Below are 20,408 nucleotides of genomic sequence, written 5' to 3'. Positions count from 1 at the left end.
TAACCAACATATAACGGGTAAATGTCCAAATGTCGTAAAATACGGGTACTGTGCTGGCAACCATGATATTAAAGAGTGTCTTAATACGGGAAAACCGCCTCTATGCTCGACCTGTTCCAGTGACAAGCACGCAACGTATAGTTACAAATGTAAAGGCAAACCGATTCCAACCCCTGACCACTCGGAGATGACGGTACCACTACGTACCATAGATTCTAGCATGTCTTTGTCACAGTATATGGCCTCCTCTCTTATTGTGGAAATCTTTCTTCGCTACATAACGCTCATATTACACAATATTTTCCCATTCCAACGTCAACTTATACTTGATCATGTTATTGCAGCAGACTCCGCCATATTTCAAGTTAACTTGTATGCTACATGTTCTGGACCGTACGTTCATTTCCATATTGCTCCCCGAGACACTACAGTTTAACTTCGTAATGTTGTGTATGAATATGGCTCTTTCACTTCTTTTTCTGAACATTCGTTCTTTAACGCAACACGGAATACTATTTGAGCAGTTACTGCTTGAGGAAAATATCGATTTATTTGTACTAAATGAGACTGCACTCAAACCTGCTACTTATGTCCGATTTCCTCGATATCAATTTGTTCGCTGCGATTACGCAGACAATAACGTACGAGCCCAAGGTGGCGCTGCAATTGGAGTTTGTAATACACTCACTTATAGATGCAACTCTGTTCCGCAGCATATGCAGTAACCGGAACACCTTGTGACAACAGTTTACCTTCCTCACCTTATATTAACAGTAGCTACAATATACGTTCGACCAGGTCATATAATTCCTCTTGCCTTCTTTACCTATTTGTTTCACCACTTTAAACATCTTGTCATACTAGCCGACGTTAGAATTCACAGTCGCTCTGCCCATGAGTTTTTCGACCATATAACTCTTAATTTACATGGCCATGTTCATCAGTTGCCTAAACATACGCGACCGAGCAGTCAGACTACACCCGATGTTGTTATTAGCACTGCCTCTATGCTCGATAAATGTACTATATATATACTAGATTGTATCGGCAGCGACCATTTTCCGGTGAAAGTCGTTATCAACCATCAGCGACGACAACTATCTGAATCAACTATGAGAACTATCATGTTATACGACAATTCGAAATGGGATCCGTTTCGTACTGATATAGATGTTGCTCTTGCCTCCTTTGTACCACCGACATCAGAGACTGACCTTAATAATACTGTCCATAGCATTAACACAACTATTACCAGTAGCGCTAACACAAACATACCTATATGTCGAGGCAAAGCATACCAACCCATGCTACCTCCGCAATACTTCCCTCTCGTCAAAAAGTCTCACACTTACTTTCGAAAATACAAACAAACACGAAATCCAGAGTATTTGACTCAAGCAAGACGATGGCAAAGGACAATTCATAACTATATTGTTTCTCATAAACGGCTTACCTGGAGCAAAGCACGCAATCAATTGAATACAGAGTCACATTCCACGAAATACTGAAAAAAAAATCATCTTCTAACTCGACAGACAGTTAGTTCATCTTATCCTCTCATACAGGATAATCAATCTCTTAATACAGACCAAGATAAGGCAGACGCTTCAGCCACACATCTTCAGTCAGTATTTACGCCTCCGCCTAGCACACATCAATTCAGCCCTAGAGTTTCTGAAGAGGCAACAGCACAATTACTTCGACCTTCCATCCAGCACACTTTAGATGCTGATAATCCTTTGACTCGTGAAATCACCTCCGCGGAGATACAGTCCATCATCAAGCGGAAACGTAGTACTGCCACAGGCTTAGACCAAATAACTTACAGATTACTTAAGAAATGTTCGGTATTTTTTTCATATTTCTAGCATCGATATATACATTTATCCTTCGAACTGGTTTCTATTCTCTCGATTGGAAGGTATCTAAAGTCTGTATGTTTCTGAAACCCAACAAACTACCGCATTCTGTACAGCCCTATCGCCCAATCCAGTTAACTTCCACGTTGGGTAAAGTATTTGGAAAAATACTCGTATCTTGTTTACACCCATACATTATGGATCTACAATTTCTACCTCTCCATCAAACTGGATTTCAACTTCATTATAGCATAAATGATCAACTACTTCGTCTAACTACCATTAATACCAATCACTATAATAAGTCTCTTCCGTCCTCTCCCGTTTTAATGGATTTAGAAAAAGCTTTCGATCGAATTTGGAATTATGGATTATTTTATAAACTTCTTAAACTGGGTCCTCCTGTTAATACCTACAAGTCATATTTTCTTTTACACTCAACCGAATAGCCTATGTCAGCATAAACAACTCATTATCACATCCAGTCTTCCCATACACAGGAGTACCACAAGGCCCTAGTCTATCTCCTCTTTTATACATACTCTATGCTCCCATTTACCGCCTCCATCACCGAACACTTATCTCTTTCAATATGCTGATGATACAGCTTTTCTTACACTGGGAAACACGATACAGCAGATTAATACAAACTTACAGACTACAATTATTGGTGTAGTAAGTGGAGACTTTCAGTTAATGAAGACAAAACACAAACACTTGTTATTTTACATCCTAAATGCCGCAGATAAGTTAGACGAAATCCAAATTTACTACAGATACGTGTGGGAGATCACTTTCTTCAGCCAGCTAAAACTGTAACATACTTGGGAATCATGTTTGACGATAACTTGCGATGGACGTCCCAGCTTCAGAAACTTTTTTTTATCCAAGCAAAGATTCGCTTACAACTTCTTCGTCGTCTTGTTGGCTAGACCTTGGGTTTAAATTCCAAATTATTGCTTAACACGTACAAAGCATTTATGCGGAGTATACTTACAGCGCCTCTAAAATTTTACAATAGACCTGAAATTCTAGAGAGATATGCTATTGGTCTTGCATTTAGAACCAAACTCTGTATCATAATACTGACTTAAATGGTAAAATTACCTTTCCTCCGCTTGTTCAATACATAACACAATTGCGTCATAGTTTCATAACTACCAGTCTCCATGATCGTAAAGATATCTTTCTTGACACCATATGTACTGATTTACAACAAGAATCTTAATCTAAGTTCTGCTATACACCACTAAGGGTTTTGTCTTCCATATACATCCACACTCTTCCAGCAGATCACCAATATGGCACTTTCTTCTGTTACCAACTCATCCGTCATCTTCCACATCTTTTTCCATCATAGCTCTTGTCCCTCTACAACACTAATTTTGGCTTACCCTATGTTTCTCATCAGTCCTGAGACGCGAAACGACAGAAGATTAATCTGCGTTTGTTTGTACTAACACCCATATGTTGTGGCGTTACGAGCACCTCACTCATCATAATTTATCCATTTTTGCATGTTCTACGTTATTCATTAGTTTCAGAGTTTCATTTTCTTTCCGCACCTTCTTGTGATATTTTTGTATGTGCACCTTTCATTACTAGTTTGTTATTATTGATATATTATTAATGTTATTGTTGTTTCATATCTTCATTTTTTGATCTTTTTGTTAGTGTATAATAACAATGATTGTTTCACAGCTCCTTGACAAGCTATGAGTTTAATAAGGAATAATTGATGCTCCCATACCCCTGGACAAGACACAGGGCGAAACACTCTAGTCCGTTCCTTTACACCCATTAATTCCAAGTATTTCAGCAATCAACAAATGTTTTACTTAAATTGATGCCCATCACCTTCCAACTCAATAAGTAAAGTGTTGTTACTACCCACCATTCTAAAAAAGAAAAAAAATAATAACATAGAAATACCACGCTGAAGTGGTAATTATTTTGTATTTCAATCATGTATTGATATAGAGGTTTCAGGACTGAAGTACCAATATGTTGTTGCTAACATTGAGAGTGGAGGATTAAGAGCGGCAGTGAAGGGCGGACTAGCGATTACGAAGCGGCCATGTTGGGGAGTTAATGGCGGCATTAGCAGTTCAGAGGAGGAGAAACGGCGGAGGCCGCCTTATTACCGCCATGTAGTTTAAATTGCGGCATTCGTGTAATTTCGTGACGGTACCGCTGCGTCCGCCAGCCATTTTTTTTCGGCAAACCGCCGCGGTTGACGATCGATCCGAATACGTCTTGCACGTAGGGAAGTAGCCGGCCTAGCGACTAAGTCCTCGCGAAAACGAACGCGGCACAGAGGCTCTAATTTTTTTTCGGCTGCAAGTCGGATCTGCATCCGGCCCAGCCGCGACGTCGCATCTTTGCCAACATAGAGTCGGCAAAGTTTCGGAACAGGGTCGAACTAGCATCGGAGTTGCGGCTACCTGCCGCCTCTGATCCGAGCCGTCAAAAGTATGTTTTTTTTCTGTACATAGTCATATATGATCCGCCGCGTGCGGGTGCCGACTGCCTACCGACGGCCCACCACTGTGAACGATGACCCTACCGCTTTTCGAACGCGATCTCCCGATTGGGTTCCCCAACACTCGAAAGTGTGCTATGGCCGTCATATTGGAAAATGGCCACCGCAAGATAAGAAATGGTTTTAGAGTTGCGTTCAGTTTTAAAAAATACTTATAAGCATGAAACGTACTTTATAGATGCATTTTGTTAGAGTGAAAACCATACTAAAGTTGAAAAAGAATTACAGGTCTGCTAAGGCTGTCATATTAGAACTTGGCCAACACAATATGAAAAATTCGTATGAACTTGTAACTAAAAGGAAACTTGCGAGAATGAAACTTTGCAAATAGATGCATTCAGTGGTAGTGAAATACAAAGCATACCTAAAGCTATCAAAAGTCGGATGTGTGGTATGGCCGTCATATTGGTAAATGGACACTCTATTACGAATATTATTTTAAAGCTATGATCAGTTTGAAAACTTTTAAACATGAGTCCTTCTGAATAAATGCCTTAGTTATAGTGTAAAGCACAAACACAAAGGGCATCTCCAGTGACTCCCTACTTTCTTGACCGGTGAGTACTACAGTCGATATGTTAGAGAACCGATAGATTCTATATTTCATTTATACGTTGGTCTTTATGTCACAAAGTGAGGTGTGTTCGAACAGGAGTCGAAATACCGATCGATGGTACCGACAGTGTTATAGTCACTTCTCAGTTCACCCTGCACGTGCGCCACTAGATTTGCTTCCGATGGAGATCTTTGGATTTATCCTAATCTCTTGACTCTGCTGCGTAATTCTATGTTGCACACTACTTACGAAACGACAGACATCTAGCAGGATATTCACAAGAAATGATGAGAACCGGCCCAGAAGCACGGATTGTTTACTTCTGGGCGCGCGTATTTTCGGTGACCGACGGGCCCCTCGACAATGTGGCCATGTTGAGAACGCGCAGACACGATAGCTTCCGAATATGAAATCCCCGATGTCGTAATTAAAGTTGTTCCAGTGTCAGAGCCCTTAACAACCAGACATTGCTGATCGCTCTCAGTGTCAGCTGAGCTTGGTGTATGTATGTGTGTGTGCGTGTGTATGTGTGTGTGTGTGTGTGTGTGTGTGTGTGTGTGTGTGTGTGTGTGTGTGTGTCAGGAAATAAATTGAACAGTGCCTCTCCCATAACACACTCCTTGCTACGGGCCTGCTGGATATCACAACAAAGCCCAAAAATGGGTTTCCACTGGAACCACACCAAGCTCAACTGACGCATGGGAAGAAACAGCCGAGAGTGATCAGCAGTGTCTGGTTGTTTTGGGCCCTCACACTGGAACAACTTCAAATGTGGCATTGGGATTTGCATATTCGGAAACTAACGTGTCTGCATGTTCTCCCCACACCCACATTGTCCGAGGTGCCCGGAGGTCCTCTGAAATAAGCGCCCCCACACGTAAACAATCCGTGGTTCTGGTCCGGTTCTCGTCACTCCTTGTGAATCTGAGTGAATATGTTATTGCATTGGTTTTATTCGTAAAAATATATTTTGCTTTTCATTTGTTTTATTTCTAATAAATTTTTTGTAAGATATATATTTTGAAATGGTAATTGCACAGAAACTGCAAACGTTGCTGAAATATATATATATATATATATATATATGTGTGTGTGTGTGTGTGTGTGTGTGTGTGTGTGGTGTGTGCGTGTGTGTGTATGTGTGTGTGTGTGTAAAATTTAATTCTGGCTAATGCTGATGAGAAGAAAAATGTATCAGTACCCTTGAGGATCTAAACAAATAAAATGGCTGTCATATTGTAATATGCCAGAGGTAGTACAAGAGGGTTTCTGTATTTTATTCATAAAGCATGCGTATAAAGAAATCATAACGTTTTCTAATTATTTCATATTGAAATGTCCAGATTTCAATATGGCGGTCATGGCACACTTGCGCTTTTGGGAGGATTTCAGTATGTTCTTCACTACTGCAAATTGCATCTATTCACATAACTCCATGCCTACAAGGTATTTCCTTTATTGATAACTTTAAAAAAATGAATTTTTTACGGCAGCCATTTTCCAATATGGCGGCCGTAGCACACTTGTGACTTTTTGGGGACTTTTAGTATGTTGTTCACTACAACCAAATGCATCTGATCTCATAGTTTCAGACTTATAAGTTTTTTTTTTTTTTTTTTTAGCTAATCACAAAATTTTGAGCTAAAATGACTCGTCTAATAATGCTTTCAGTAATGAGGATAGGGAAGGTATTAGCAGTTTTAGAAGCACCAGGCAAACAATAACCGTCACTAGCACTTGGCACTGTATCACTATTAGTAAAAGCTGACATCCTTCCAGCTTGCGAAGCACATCCGTCATTTGAAAATCCCATTAGTTTAGTTAATTGAAATATGTAAATTTGTTGTAATTATATACATTTAAATTAAGTACGCCATCTTTTTCATTGTTTCACTTATGATGACAACGTTCGCATTTCAACCGTTAACTTAGTCTTCATTGTTGAAATTTGCATATATTTCCTTATGTTCTTAAAACCAAATCAGATTTTCACAATTTTGGCAATATTTTCCAAACCAATTTGCCAACGAATTTCACTTCTTTCTTCTGCGAGCTTCACGCTCACATTGCATACAGATGCTTTTCATTATCAACAAGTGTATCTATTCCTACAATCCGTACAACCCGCATAGCTCGTCAACCGCTTACTGAACGATTTCAACAATCGCCAATCAACAAGTTTCGGATATAAAAGATAATTTCCTTTTGCTTAAATATGTAATACCGACGAACTGATACACTTATCATACGTCACCGGCTGAAAGATTCATGACATGGTCGGGCAAATTTTAATGTACTTTTGCAATACTACGTTAAGTATTTTATTTTAGTAAACACAGGTGAACCGAATTTCAGGGGAGACAGATAACAAACAAGCCTCATTCGTTATAGTTTGCAGGTTTCATATACTGATAAAATTAACAGGTAGAAAAAAATGTTCAACTCACTGCGTCTGCAATCCATGAAGAATTACGGCTAGCCAGATGGAGTACGTTCAACGTGCTGATGCGTGGTCAGTGTATCAGTTTACAGGTGTCATTATTTCTGACTTTCCGGACCTTAGTACGTTACTTTGTTTCATTATGGTGAAAAGTAAAAAAAAAAAATCAGTTTAACGACCTACGATTATGCTTTGGAGGTTAAGTGCTGATAATGAACAAATGGTAGAATGAAGATATGGCAGGAAACAGGAGATAACGAAATAACACATGCAATCGTGGTGGTCCTCCATAAAGCTCAGTTAGTGCAAGCTGAGATATAAACATGAACCTCGTGCATTGGCGGGGAGCCGTCTAACACTGAGCTACCGCGGATCTTCATGATGACGAATCAATACCAGTAAAAGTTAGTGGTCCAACTGGGAGTAAAACCAGGGCACAGTACGAAGTCGCGTGCGTAAACAATTCAACTAGCAAGTAGGTAAGTAGGTCAATAAAGTTATATAGTATAACAACTTGAGGAACAGTTTTATTTCTTGATGTTCTTATTCACAACTGCAAACGGTACATTTTGATCTTTACGCTGACGACAAAGAGCCACTTCCTCCCAAAGGAAGAGAGTTTTTTTTTTATTTTGCTAGCCCTTGGGCTAGCTACCCTGTAGAGGGCTACACCCTCTTTAAGGAAAGGGATGGAATGGAAATTAAGGAATTAAAGGTTATAATCGATGGGCTAAAAAATGTTACTTTATTTAATACTGTATATACTCGGTCATTATAGTCTTTGCGACTATAATCATTTTAGAGGTGAGGTAATTAACAAAATTATATATAGTTATAAATACAATAATGATGATTACAACGATACAATACATTATTGTGCAAATAATGCAAATGTGTATAAATGAATATGAGGTATGAAATGAGGTGCGATGCACGCCACAACACATAGGTATTGTTAATAAAGACAAATGCGGGTTATCTTCTGCCTAGGGGCGACGCTAGGCCAATGTAGACAGAGGAGGCCCTGTTAGATGACAGAGGGGTTACTGTGCTTGATATGACGGGTAGATATGCGGAAGATGGACATGAAGGCGGTGATCGTGCACAAGTGCTAAGTCTGGATGATTAGGCGGTAGGGTGTAGCAATATAGTGTGAAGAGTAAATTAAGTGGGAGATGGTAGTATCGGGGGCGAATAGATGAGAGGGCGAGGTGATGCATAGTTTCGAAAAGCAGTGATTGTTCTTGCTGGTAGCGAATGGTGATGAAGTTTCGGCGTAGAGATTCAATGTGATAAAGCAATGTAGGAAAGGTTATGGGAGAGTACAAGTAACGAGTCGGACTGGGAAGAGAAATACGGTGAGCGATACGAAAGGCATGGCTCTCGAAGGTTGCCAGTTTGAAGTAGAACGAAGGTGGAGCTGATATCCAGGCAGTGAACCCATAGGTCAGGACGGGACGGAGAAAAACCTTATACGTAAGTCCCCATGTCATGCCTGTCAGACGTTTTAGGAGATTGAGGCGGTTATAGACTTTAGTTTTAACGTAGTTCAGATGAGGAGTCCAAGTAAGATGTTGATCAAATATAATGCCGAGATAAGTTACGGTTCTGCTGAGACGAATTGGCGAATTCTGTATGGAGAGAGAGAGAAGTGATGGATTTCTGTGAATTCTGGAGCGTGTGCGTGGTGGAAGAAATACTATGGCTTGAGTTTTTGAAGCATTTATAGTGAGCTTCCATTTTCGACACCGCTGAGAGAAACGATCAATTGATTCCTGCAATATTAGGTTGATGTGTCTAATAGTACGGCCGAGTGCAAGGAAGGCGGTATCATCGGCATATTGAAAGATATGTACGTCTGCAGGCAGAGGTGGAAAGTCGGAAACGAATAGCAAGTAGAGTAAGGGGGACAAAGCTGATCCTTGAGGGACACCTGAGTGTAGAAAGATTGGATGAGATAAATGATTGTTAATATGAACATATGTAATGCGGCAAACCAAGAAGTGATAGACGAAACGGATGTATGATGTTGGTAGTTTAAGTTTGATGAGTTTGAAGATGAGGGCGAGATGCCAGACTTTATGAAATGCTTTTTCAAGGTCAAAAAGCACAAGACAGGATGGGCGTACAGAATTATAATGATTTGTGATAAGGGTGCTTAGGCGTTGGAGCTGATCATTGATGGAGTATGACGGGCGAAAACCGGCTTGGAAAGATGGGATGAGACTGCGTGCACTGAGATAAGGGTAGAGCCTATTGACTAGAATGCGTACAAGTACTTTGCTAAAAGTTGAAGTGAGTTGTATACGGCGATAGGAAGATGCAGCACTTGGTGTTTTTTTCGGTTTTAGGAACATGAGCGTTTTAGACATCTTCCACTCGGCAGGAAAAAAGCCTGTTCGAAGGATGAAAGTGAAGATAGAGGCTAATAAAAGGAGTAGTGACGGCGGACTTTCCTTGATGTGGCGATATGTAATTGAATCAAAACCTGGAGCAGAGTTTCGTTTAGTCCGGACAACGGAAGTGATATCGGCAACAGTAATGGGAGAAGTGAGTTCATTGGGCGGTAATGTATGGCTGACACTAGGTTGAAAGAGATGACTCGCTGTGTTGACTTTATCGACTGGATGAGAAAAAATATGATCAGAGGGTTGAGGGGTGAAGATGTCTTGGAGGTAGTCGGCAAACGCATTCGCCTTGTCCTGATCAGAAGCGGCTGGATTGTTGTTGATGATGAGTGGGTAAGACGTTTTGCTGAATTTACCACAAAGCGCATTGAAACGTTTCCAGTAACGTGATGGATGTGCTGTGTCTGCAAGAGTGTTACAAGTTTTAATCCATTGGCGCTTTTTGTACGCTTCAATATAGTTTTTTACAGAACGTTGGAGCTGATTGTGAAGACGTAGTGCTTCGGGATTTCGTGTCCGGACGTAGTCACGATATGCTTGACGAGAGCGTTTGATCTGAGCTAGGTAGTGCGGAGGTAATTTAGGTTGGTATGGAGTGGAGCTAGAAGTTGGGATGAATAATTCGGATGCACGGGTAATCTCAGAAGTGATAGTAGAAACGTGGGCATATAGCTCGTCAGATAATGTAGGAGGGTGGAGATCTGCGACAGCATGGGTAAGATATGTGCGATATTGATTCCAGTTGGCTTTATCAAAGCGAGGCGTTCGTAGTGGAGGAAGTGCAGTATGTGAACGAGTGCTGCCAAAATGATATGAAAGTTTGACCGGGGCGTGGTCACTACCAAGAAGATCAAGAACTGTGAATGTACTGTTAGCAGCGAGTGTATTTGAGGTGATGGCGATGTCGGGAGTGGTATTGGACACAGGTCTAGTAGCAGATGGGAGAGTATGTATGATGCCGGTAGTGTGAGTGGTGATATGATCTGTAAAGCGTGTGCGTTAATTCGGAGTGCGACTATGAAAGTTTATATCGGCGAGAATGATGAAATGTTTATAGGTATTAGAAATATGACTGAAAAATTCAAGTGGGATGGGGTGACCGGGTCGAACATAGATAGTAGCAAAAGTGATGATGATTGACTTGAAGTAGAATGTTATGATGATATGCTCAGGGAGGTGTGGAACAGGACAAATGTGATGGCGAGATGGTATGTGATTGCGAAAGCCAATTGCTACTCCCCCATTGGCCCGTAATGCAGGAGCTGTATTGTCATGACGAGTGAGTGTGTAGCGAGGAATATTACATACGGTAGACTTGGTGAGAAAGGTCTCATTCAGCAAAAATACAGATACGTGTTCTTCGAGTAACAGTGCTTCGAAAAGGGTTTTGTTGGTAGGTAAGGAGCGAATATTCATGAAAAGAAAGACTAAATCCATAATGACGGGTAGGTTAAACAGTTGTTTCTTGACGGGATGTATGAAAATGAACGTAATTGTTGGTATAGGTGGCGTAGAAGTTGACATTGAAGACTGATTTAGCAGCTTTGGTAAGTTGTTGTAGAATATGATTGCGTTGAAAAGGATGAATATTTTGTAGGGTGAGCGTGAGAAATTGAAGAAGCTGCTGGATGGTAACTGGATCAGTGGTTTGAAGATCGGTTTTAGGTGGAGAGTCTGGCATCCGGAGCGGTACGACTAAATCAGGATGTTGTTGATCAGGTTGAGGTTTATTCTTGCATTTATAACTATAGGCCGGATGTTGTTCATGGCATGTGGGGCATTCAGGTGGCTGTTGAAGGTTGGTGCAGAGGCGCGTAGGATGTGGTCCTGTGCAATGTCCACAGACTGGCTGATTTTTGCAATTTACAGTGTTGTGATCATTGTAGATTTGACATTTTTCGCATCTCACTGGAAGAGGAGCTGGAGAGCGTGAAGGTTCAACCCTGTGGCGACGTTTATAGATGTATGCGCCAGTAGTGAGTAATGCGTCTATTGTATCTTGGGAAGAGGTGAGAATGCGTTCCATAAAAGTTGCGCCTTGATTGTTTCGTATGCGGATGACCTTATGAATGTTATGCCCTTCATGTTGAAGCTCTTCATGAATTTCGGCGTCAGAATATGTTGGGTCAACCCCCCGGATGACAACTGATAGATATGGTGGACGTTTTGGACGCGGTGCTTGTTTCTGACGAGTAGAGGAGAGAGATGTAAGAGTAGCATTTTTCCCAAAGATCTCAAACGAGGCCTTGTTTCTGATGGTGATAGCAAACTGCGGATCTATGGACTTTAAGATTTAACCGTTACGTGTCTTAATTATTTCTGCTAGTGGAATGCTTGGAAGATATTTCCTAAGTTGTAACATGATGAACTTTTCATTGCTGTATTTCGTGTCATAATTTTGAAGAAGGAACGAATGTAGAATCGGGCGATGAGAAGGCTGATTATTGGTGTGAGATGATTGAGAATTTGGAATGGTTGTATTGCTATTGTCATCGGCTGCATCCATATCAGAGTTGTCTGAAATATTGTCTCTGTGTTGCTTCTTCGACTGATGTCGAGGCTGCTTAATAGAATCAGCATACAACTGTGTGTTTCGTGGAGACCTAGACCTGGTGGAGACATTCGAAGCTGTTGAAACGGTAGAACTGCCGGATATGGTTCGCTGCCGGTTGCCAGTATCCTTCCGCTTGACCACCTTCGTGTTCGAAGCGGACGGAGTGACAAATACCGGAGGAAGACCACCGTGCCGTCCATCCACCTTTGGTCCAGAAGCAGCTTGATCTGCCATAGCAGAGACCGATAGATTTCTAGAGAGCCGTGAGACCCGAAGATGATGTGTAGTGAGTGATGAATATGATGCAGGTAGGACAACCCGTTTGGATAGTTGCCCAGGAGGAGCGGCTCCTCTGACTCGATCCGTAGATCCGGACGCCCTTGGCTTGATGAGTCTGACGGACGGATCTCTAGAAAGAAACAGAGAAAGAGGCTCAGGATATGGAAAAGGAAGGTTAATTCAAAAATCGTCACCATATACAAGGTAACGCTTCAGAGGAAGCTCTGGGAAAGTGTGATTCCGTATGAGGAAGAGTTCAGTACACAACTAAAATGTCATGTAGGGTCAAAGGGAGTTTGTGGGAAATAAGTTTTGTTTTTAACGTGACTGTACAAAACGTGATAAATTATGAGAAAAGTTGTATTATCGATAATCACATATAAAATATACTACATATTAGCACAATCAGCTTTGATATTATCATACTAAGAGGGGATAGGCTTAAACGCATCAGCTCCTTACCAACGTCACTGGTCCACAGTGTGAATTTATGCATGTGTGTTTGGAATGTAAGCATCAAGAGCAGTAGCAAATGCTACACGATATTTCGCGCGGTGTGGCCGGATTGCGGACTCCCATTTCCCTTTTCGCTCTTCCTCCAGCTGAGATTACAACTCATAAATTGGTAACATTATTCACAAATAAAATATATTACTCCAGCAAAGTCTAGAATTTTTACTGTGCATCCTAGAAGTATGTATAAGAACTAAGTTACGTACGTGTTAACTTATTGCAGTGAAACTGCTAAAGTCTTGTCTTCCCCACTAACTTGACTGTTAATATTTCGTCATTGTCTGAATCTGAGTCTTGCAATTTTTTTCTTTTCTTTTCTTTTCTTTTCTTTTCTTTTCTTTTCTTTTCTTTTCTTTTCTTTCTTTTTTTAAGAAAATTCCTTACTTGTACTCGGTTTGCTACAACGAAAGAAAACAACCCAGACAGTGGCGAATCTTTTGATGGTAAAAGAGAAATTACGTCCATTTGTTTCCTGATCATTTTTTTTATAACAAATTCATACTCTTATACTTGGTCTAGGTCTCACAAAACAATCCCTCTAATTCTTAAGGAGCTCGATATGGTCGAGTTTGTTTTGGGTTATGATATTTTATGATACCATTTTGACGCCTGGCCTTTTACGAATCACTGGTAGAGGAGGAAAGAAGGAATAAGTGATTGCACATACGTACCGTACGTAAGGCAATAAAACGAAGAAAAAAAAAAACAAAAACATACTGCGTTTCTTCTGTCGAATAAGGAAGAGTCTGAGTTGAAGTGAATTTCAAAACAATATTACGAACTTCCAATACTTTCTGGTCTTACGATGCTAGGCATATTATATATATGTATCAGATTGCAAAGATCATACAGACAGTAATCATGTAATTCGCCTGTTTACTTTTCTCAGGGATGTAGCCACAGGAGAAAGGAGGATCATGTTTTTCAAAACTATTAGCAGTCCCGAAATGAGGTTCGTCTGCTTTGTGTTTAATTAACTTATTTAATAGTTAATGTAAATGAGGGATGTTCATAATAAAATATGAAAATTTTAGAAAATCATCATGAATACAGTTTATATACCCAATTAACACAACAAAAATTAAAAATCTTTGAGTTTAACGTCCCACGGTTAGGCTAAAGGAGACGGTGATGATGAGTAATGAATGAACTGGTGGAAAGAATAAAGTGGGGGAAACGGGAGAACCCCGAGAAACCCCACGTACACGGTGTTTGTCCACCACAAAGTTCACTTGGCGGGGGCTGGGATCTAACCCGGGACCCCAAGGACCAGAGGTGAACGCTCTACCACTGACACAACTAAAATTAATCATATATATGCTTTACATTATCATTTCCCTAACCGTGTGAATTCACTACTGTATTATTACTCAATAATAACTTAGTTTACATTTTTACGAGCTTTTTTTCCTTTACTACTTTAAATTACGAAAACAAAGTCAGATAAACAGATTGCCAGGAACAGCATAGCTTATTGATTCATCTCTTACAATCCGGTTTTTAACTTCAGTACCGTCAAGATCCGTCTTTTGATAAAGTAGCATCGTGAAAATACAAAATGTGCATAGTATATATGCATGTATGGTAAGTTAAAATGCATTCGTATTCTGAAAGAGATCATTTGTTCCGCTTTTAATATGTGAAAAGCTCTCGTCCCCCTGAAAGTAATGTTCCCCTAGAACAACCTGCTGGCTACAAAACTGATTATCCTTCCCGGTGAGGAAACTCGGTCGGGGCGGTATCTAACATACAGGTCCCAGGCTGCTTCTTTTCTTCAACAATCCTTTTCCTTCCCTTTCATCGGATAGTGTGCTCGCCGCGGGACGTCATCCCTAATATACGTGACGGGCTAAATGGCCTTAGATTCCGAGAGCCAAGAAATCTAATTTCTAATCCTAACCCCTGATAATCCTATCATAAAAGTTGTGAGTTTTATTTCCAAATCGAAACAAAATCCAATGGAAAAAAGACCCGGGATTCAAAACTCGTTTTGCTAATTAAACCTTTAAAAGCGTGTATCATCAGAATCATTTGACATAAAATGTAGTTTTCACGTATGTGTTCGTAATTATTTTCTCTACTTCCTAAAGTGAGCAGTTCATGTGCCAATACAATATTTCTAAGTAGCGCCTCTGGAATTGTCAAGATTTGCAGTAGCGCGAGAAGTCAGCGTACAAAACTACTTGTCGCGAATTATCAACCCCGCTCAAAGCCAATTGGACGCCGTGTGAAGCGAACTCAAGGTCATATCGTTTTACATCTGAAGTACATATTACTTTGAATAATATAAACAAATGATTGAATAAAACATATCAATAGTTGAATAAAATGTACCAATTTGAATATCGGTTCTCGTACTTCTCTCTACCGCACATGCAACATAAGTCCACTTTTTTATTTCTTTTCTATAAATTTCAACACTTTGCCACTAGTCTTTCTAGTATGTAAATCCGTTATTTTTGTGGCGATTTCTTTCTTTCTTTGTTTTTGATGTCATTTTCCACTTCAAATCACAACAATCACTTTAACAATACTATAATACAACAAACCTAGAAATGTAGTGTATATATTAACCTTTGTGCTCGCATGTTTTGGATATCCGATAAAGTAAAGCAGAAAAGAGCTCATACATACTCTACTGGCATTGTTTTCAACCAATAATAGGATGTAAACACTTAGAAGCGACTCCAGTAAACAAATGTACTAACTCGTCAAATAGATATTACCTAAAATTCATAGGTATGGGTGAGGATTGTGATTTTAATAATCGTATTATATTGAAAGGTGATTATTTCTGAGATTGAAATAGTTAACGTTCTCTGATTAATCCAGTTCCCAACCTATACTCCCGTAACAATTTTTAGGTCAGAGGAATGTTATTGCTGGAATGAGATAAACAGTGACCAAATAAGAATAAAATCGTAGGTACGCATCTGTTATCCTGTTCGTAAGTTTTGGAGCCATTTTTCAATATAGCGGCCGCTATAACACTTTTTACATTATCTCGGGAACCACTGACACTTCTTGAATGATTTAAAAGTATAAACCTGTTTTCGGGTTTGTAGAATCTCATGAAACTATTTTCAAAGTAGTTTAAAATATTTTCTTGTATTTTCATAACATGTAAGTGTACTTACATGCCTCGAAAACTTTATAAAATTAAGTAATAAAATTTCTTTTTATTTCAGTAAAGAGGCAAGGATAACTGATACTTCTGCAACAAGTACTCCTCAAGGTGTTCAACGTAGTCGTCAACGCATGGAAGAGGCGTTCGATAGCAGCAGATGCATAATTTGTCAACAAAATACGTCAGAACTTTGGTGTCTGAACTAGAGAGCCAACTCCAATCGGATCAATAAATAAATAAATAAATAAATAGCAAAACATCCCATCTTCCAACAGTTTTGATCATCGACTTCAAGGCCCAAGTGCGAACCATTAAGATGTCATCAATGAAGGACTTTGGACAGGTGATGTACTATTTTCTGTAGACAGTGATGTCCACTTCTAATGTTCAAGAGTTGCGTATTGTTTTCGACAACTATTTTCCCTTATCAGTGAAACAATCGGAGCGAATAAGGAGAGATCGGAGTGTACAATGGTTGAAATGGTGCATATCAACTTTTCAACGCCCATTCCTATTCAATTATACAAGTTCTGGGTGTCGACAGGAAATAAGATAAAGCTCAAATGTTTGCTCGTGAATTCATGCTACAGAACTCATCATTGATGATTAAAGACCTTAGTGTAATTACCAATGGAATGCTTAATGATGGCGACATGGTACAAGCAACCCAAATCTCTAATGACAAAACTTGAATTATACAAGACCCTAACTGTAACGTGGAAGAAGCTGACCTGCGTATAGTACTTCATACATACTGGGCAATAATTCACGGAAAGAGGAAAGTTGTTATTTCAAATGACGCTGATGTTGTTGCATTCTTTTTTTCGTTTTGTCGAGAAGTTTGTTCCATTAGGTCTGCGAGAGCTGTGAGTAAGCTATGGAACTGGCGACGAAACGTTTTGCCTCTTCAAACAATACTTTCAAAATATGGTTCACTTTTCTGCAACAATGTTATAAAAGCTCACATACTTACTGGTAATGATAAAGTTAGCAAAATTGGAACCAAGAAGGGTGCTCTGCGTGCAGAGTCTACAATGTACTTACAGAAGTTTGCAGAGATAGAGGACAACAAAATGAATGTCTCTTATGTTGAGAGATATCTAGTGCGCGTTTGGAAATCTAGCACAAAATGCACAACGTTTAATGAATTAAGATATGAAGAATACATAAGAAATGTTCCACTTGAGAAATTACCCCTAACTTCTAAGTCAATCCAAGGTCACATTCTCCGTGCCTATTATTCAATTAGAAAATGTCTTACTATATTGGAACCAACTTTTCCGGAACTGGTTCATGTAATTCTGGCTGGACTGAATTGAATAGTGTCTGGCGACCAGTAAAGTTCATGAACCCGTTGCCAAGTGACGTGATCAGAAAATGTGGATGCAAATCATGCAACACTTATCGATGTTCTTGTCCGAGTGCATTTTGCAAGTGTACAAATTACTGCAAGTGCAATAATGAACAGTGTAATAACAAATAAGCAGTGCACAAATGAACATTTTGATAAAAAGTGGGCGAACTGCTTGTTTACTGATGCAACATATACTGTAAACTATGCTAGACAAAGAACAACAATACTACACTAGAAAATACAAAGAAGAATAGTACAGTGAAACCTCTACTAACGGACACCTCTATAAAGTGAACACCTCCCGTAATGGATATATTTTGTAATCCCCAAACACTGTAATAGGAAAAACAAACATTTTGGCAAACCTCTCTAAAGCGGACACTCTCTAGTACAGACACGGACAGTCTTTTATGTCTTTTATAGGCATTATTTACCTCCGTATTACGGACACTTTCCCTAGAAACAAGTTGAAGAGTACAGTAAAAATTATACTATAACATTTTTTAGTAATTCATACATGTGTGACCAAGGAAGCATTGTGACAACATTTTGCCTCCTCAACTGTCTGCTTGCAATCCAGACGCAGCGTCTATCTTTATATAACAACACTCTTATGTCTTTTGCTTGAATCCCACTCCCACCCAAGCTGTTTTAGACACAAAAGTGATTAACAATTGCTCGCCGTTTGGGATTACATGTTATTCTACTGTCCCGCTGGAATCTCTAACCAAGCAGAAGACAAGTTTGGTATATTTCGCCCGCGGGCATGCACATTGTCCCAAAAAAGACATTACTGCACTGCAATTAACCAGAAATCAAAGTGACATACTGAAAACATAGTAAAGTGATAAGTGTAAAGTGCAGAGAACTATAACATCGTATTTCCATGTTGTCCCATCCCAAGATTATTCAGTTTAAAACTGAAAGTTCAAGTATTTACACACTATCACAGTATTCAAATATCTATAAACCATTAAACGCCATTCAAAGAACAACGATGATTGAGTGTAGAACATTCTCATAGACCTATTTTTTAAAGCAGTCCATTGTGGACCTACGTAGTTCAATAATGAAGGACAAAACTGAAACTCTTGTAAGAACCAACATTGGGTTGTTGATGTATATTTTTTCCTACATCATATCAAATACATTTGAAAAAAGATAAAAAAAAAAAAAAACCTGAAAGTTTGGATGTAAAGTTAGATTGTAGCAATAATTTATTCGTGGGAAGTGCCATATTCACAACAAATATATTACGGAATCAGATTTAAAATATTAGGCCTTCTATCGTATGTATGGCAGACATAATTTTGCGTGTTGAATATTCTTATATTAACCACTAAATATGCGTAAAATGAAATAAATTATTCAAAAAATCAACAATCGTACCTCCGTAGTATGGTGATCCAAGTCAAATCTCTCCATGGTGTTCTGAAGTACTGAAATAATGCCTTTCTTGAAATTCAGCACCCAAACTTCTTCTTCATTCTCAGGACATACTTCATCGATAATTCCATCGTAGAAAGAAAATCTTAAAAATGAGAGAGAAATAAAACAAATAAAGATAAATGTAAATCTTTAAAGAGTTTTTATTAGTATACCTTTACACTTAATATTGTATAAATATAAATCTTTCCATGGCATATTGCATTTCAATAGTAATTCATAAAAAATCTAAAACAATCTTAGGATATATCTTGAAAAAATACTTTTCGTAGCATTTTGAGCTGAATTTACGGTTTACTTTTTATTTCTTAAACGCTAAGTACAAATTCGAAAGAGTAACAATGGCAATGTACACACGACTCCAAAAGTGCATTCCCACCTGCAACTCTCCCTTTCCTGCAATAATAGGCTTCCCAAAAAGAGGTCCTTCGGGTGGTAGAGAATTAGAAAGGCGTTGGTCCTAACCTCAATTTTGTTACAAATATATAAGTGTAGCAAACTGCTAAAAAGAGAATAAAGTAAATTGTTAAGAATAACCATTGTGTTATTGTGATAGCAAAGGACGACAAGAAACGTTACAAACTGATATTACTCAAGCAGTTCAAAAGGATGAATGGTAAGGAATAGATATCAGAGAAAAGCAGTTTCACATTTTTTACAAAAAAAAGAAAAAAAAGAAAACGAAAATTCGTAAAACAAGAAAAATGTTACATAATGTAAAGGTTTAACATAAAAGCCTAACTGCGCAAAAACAAGATTCAACACGAAACGGAAAGAAACACAAACACAGAATAAAGGAACCAGTGGCGTAACAGACTTACGAGCCTCCCATGCAAGATAAGGATATGGAACCCTAGTTGCAAACTCAATTGTTATAATAATAATAATACTATTACTAATTATTATTATTATTATTATTATTATTATTATTATTATTATTATTATTATTATTATTATTATTAGAAACACGATTCCTTTTCAAAATCTCTGACTGCCTAAAAACGTGTCTGCAAATAGCGGTCATGTCTGCACTTTTTGTCAATGAACGGTTCGAAAGGCGAAAAGGGATGGAAATTTCTGAGAGCGAGCGAGCTAGCGAGAGAGAGAGAGAGAGAGCTTTCGTATGATAAATTTTAGATCAAAGTTCGACGCACTTGCTTTTGACAGGAACATTTTTCTTTTGTTTTTTTTTTCGTGAACAGAAAAGGTCTGGTGCTATCAAGTTACAGAATTACAATATTGCAAATTTGCAAGTGGATTTGTTTACATTGCAATTAGTCGTAATAAATAAATTGTTGTTAGAAGACATTATTATAAAAATTAAGTTTTA

The 20,408-nt window shown here is 38.9% G+C and overlaps 1 protein-coding gene across 2 annotated transcripts in view; it reads right to left on the bottom strand.

Moving 5' to 3' along the window:
- Window positions 1–20,408, bottom strand: part of Apoltp (Apolipoprotein lipid transfer particle) — a 6,186,292-nt gene that overhangs the window by 5,462,570 nt on the left and 703,314 nt on the right. For both annotated transcript variants that reach the window (XM_081762641.1, XM_081762640.1), the window contains exon 5: window positions 19,022–19,163. In XM_081762641.1, coding sequence (XP_081618767.1) covers window positions 19,022–19,163 — 142 coding nt within the window. The remainder of the gene's footprint in view (window positions 1–19,021; window positions 19,164–20,408) is intronic.

The sequence above is a fragment of the Thermobia domestica genome, chromosome 6, assembly GCF_964235325.1.
Source record: "Thermobia domestica chromosome 6, izTheDome1.hap1.1, whole genome shotgun sequence".
Lineage (NCBI taxonomy): Eukaryota > Metazoa > Arthropoda > Insecta > Zygentoma > Lepismatidae > Thermobia > Thermobia domestica.
Note: the sequence above shows the minus strand (reverse complement) of the source record. Positions and strands in the feature narration are given on the sequence as shown.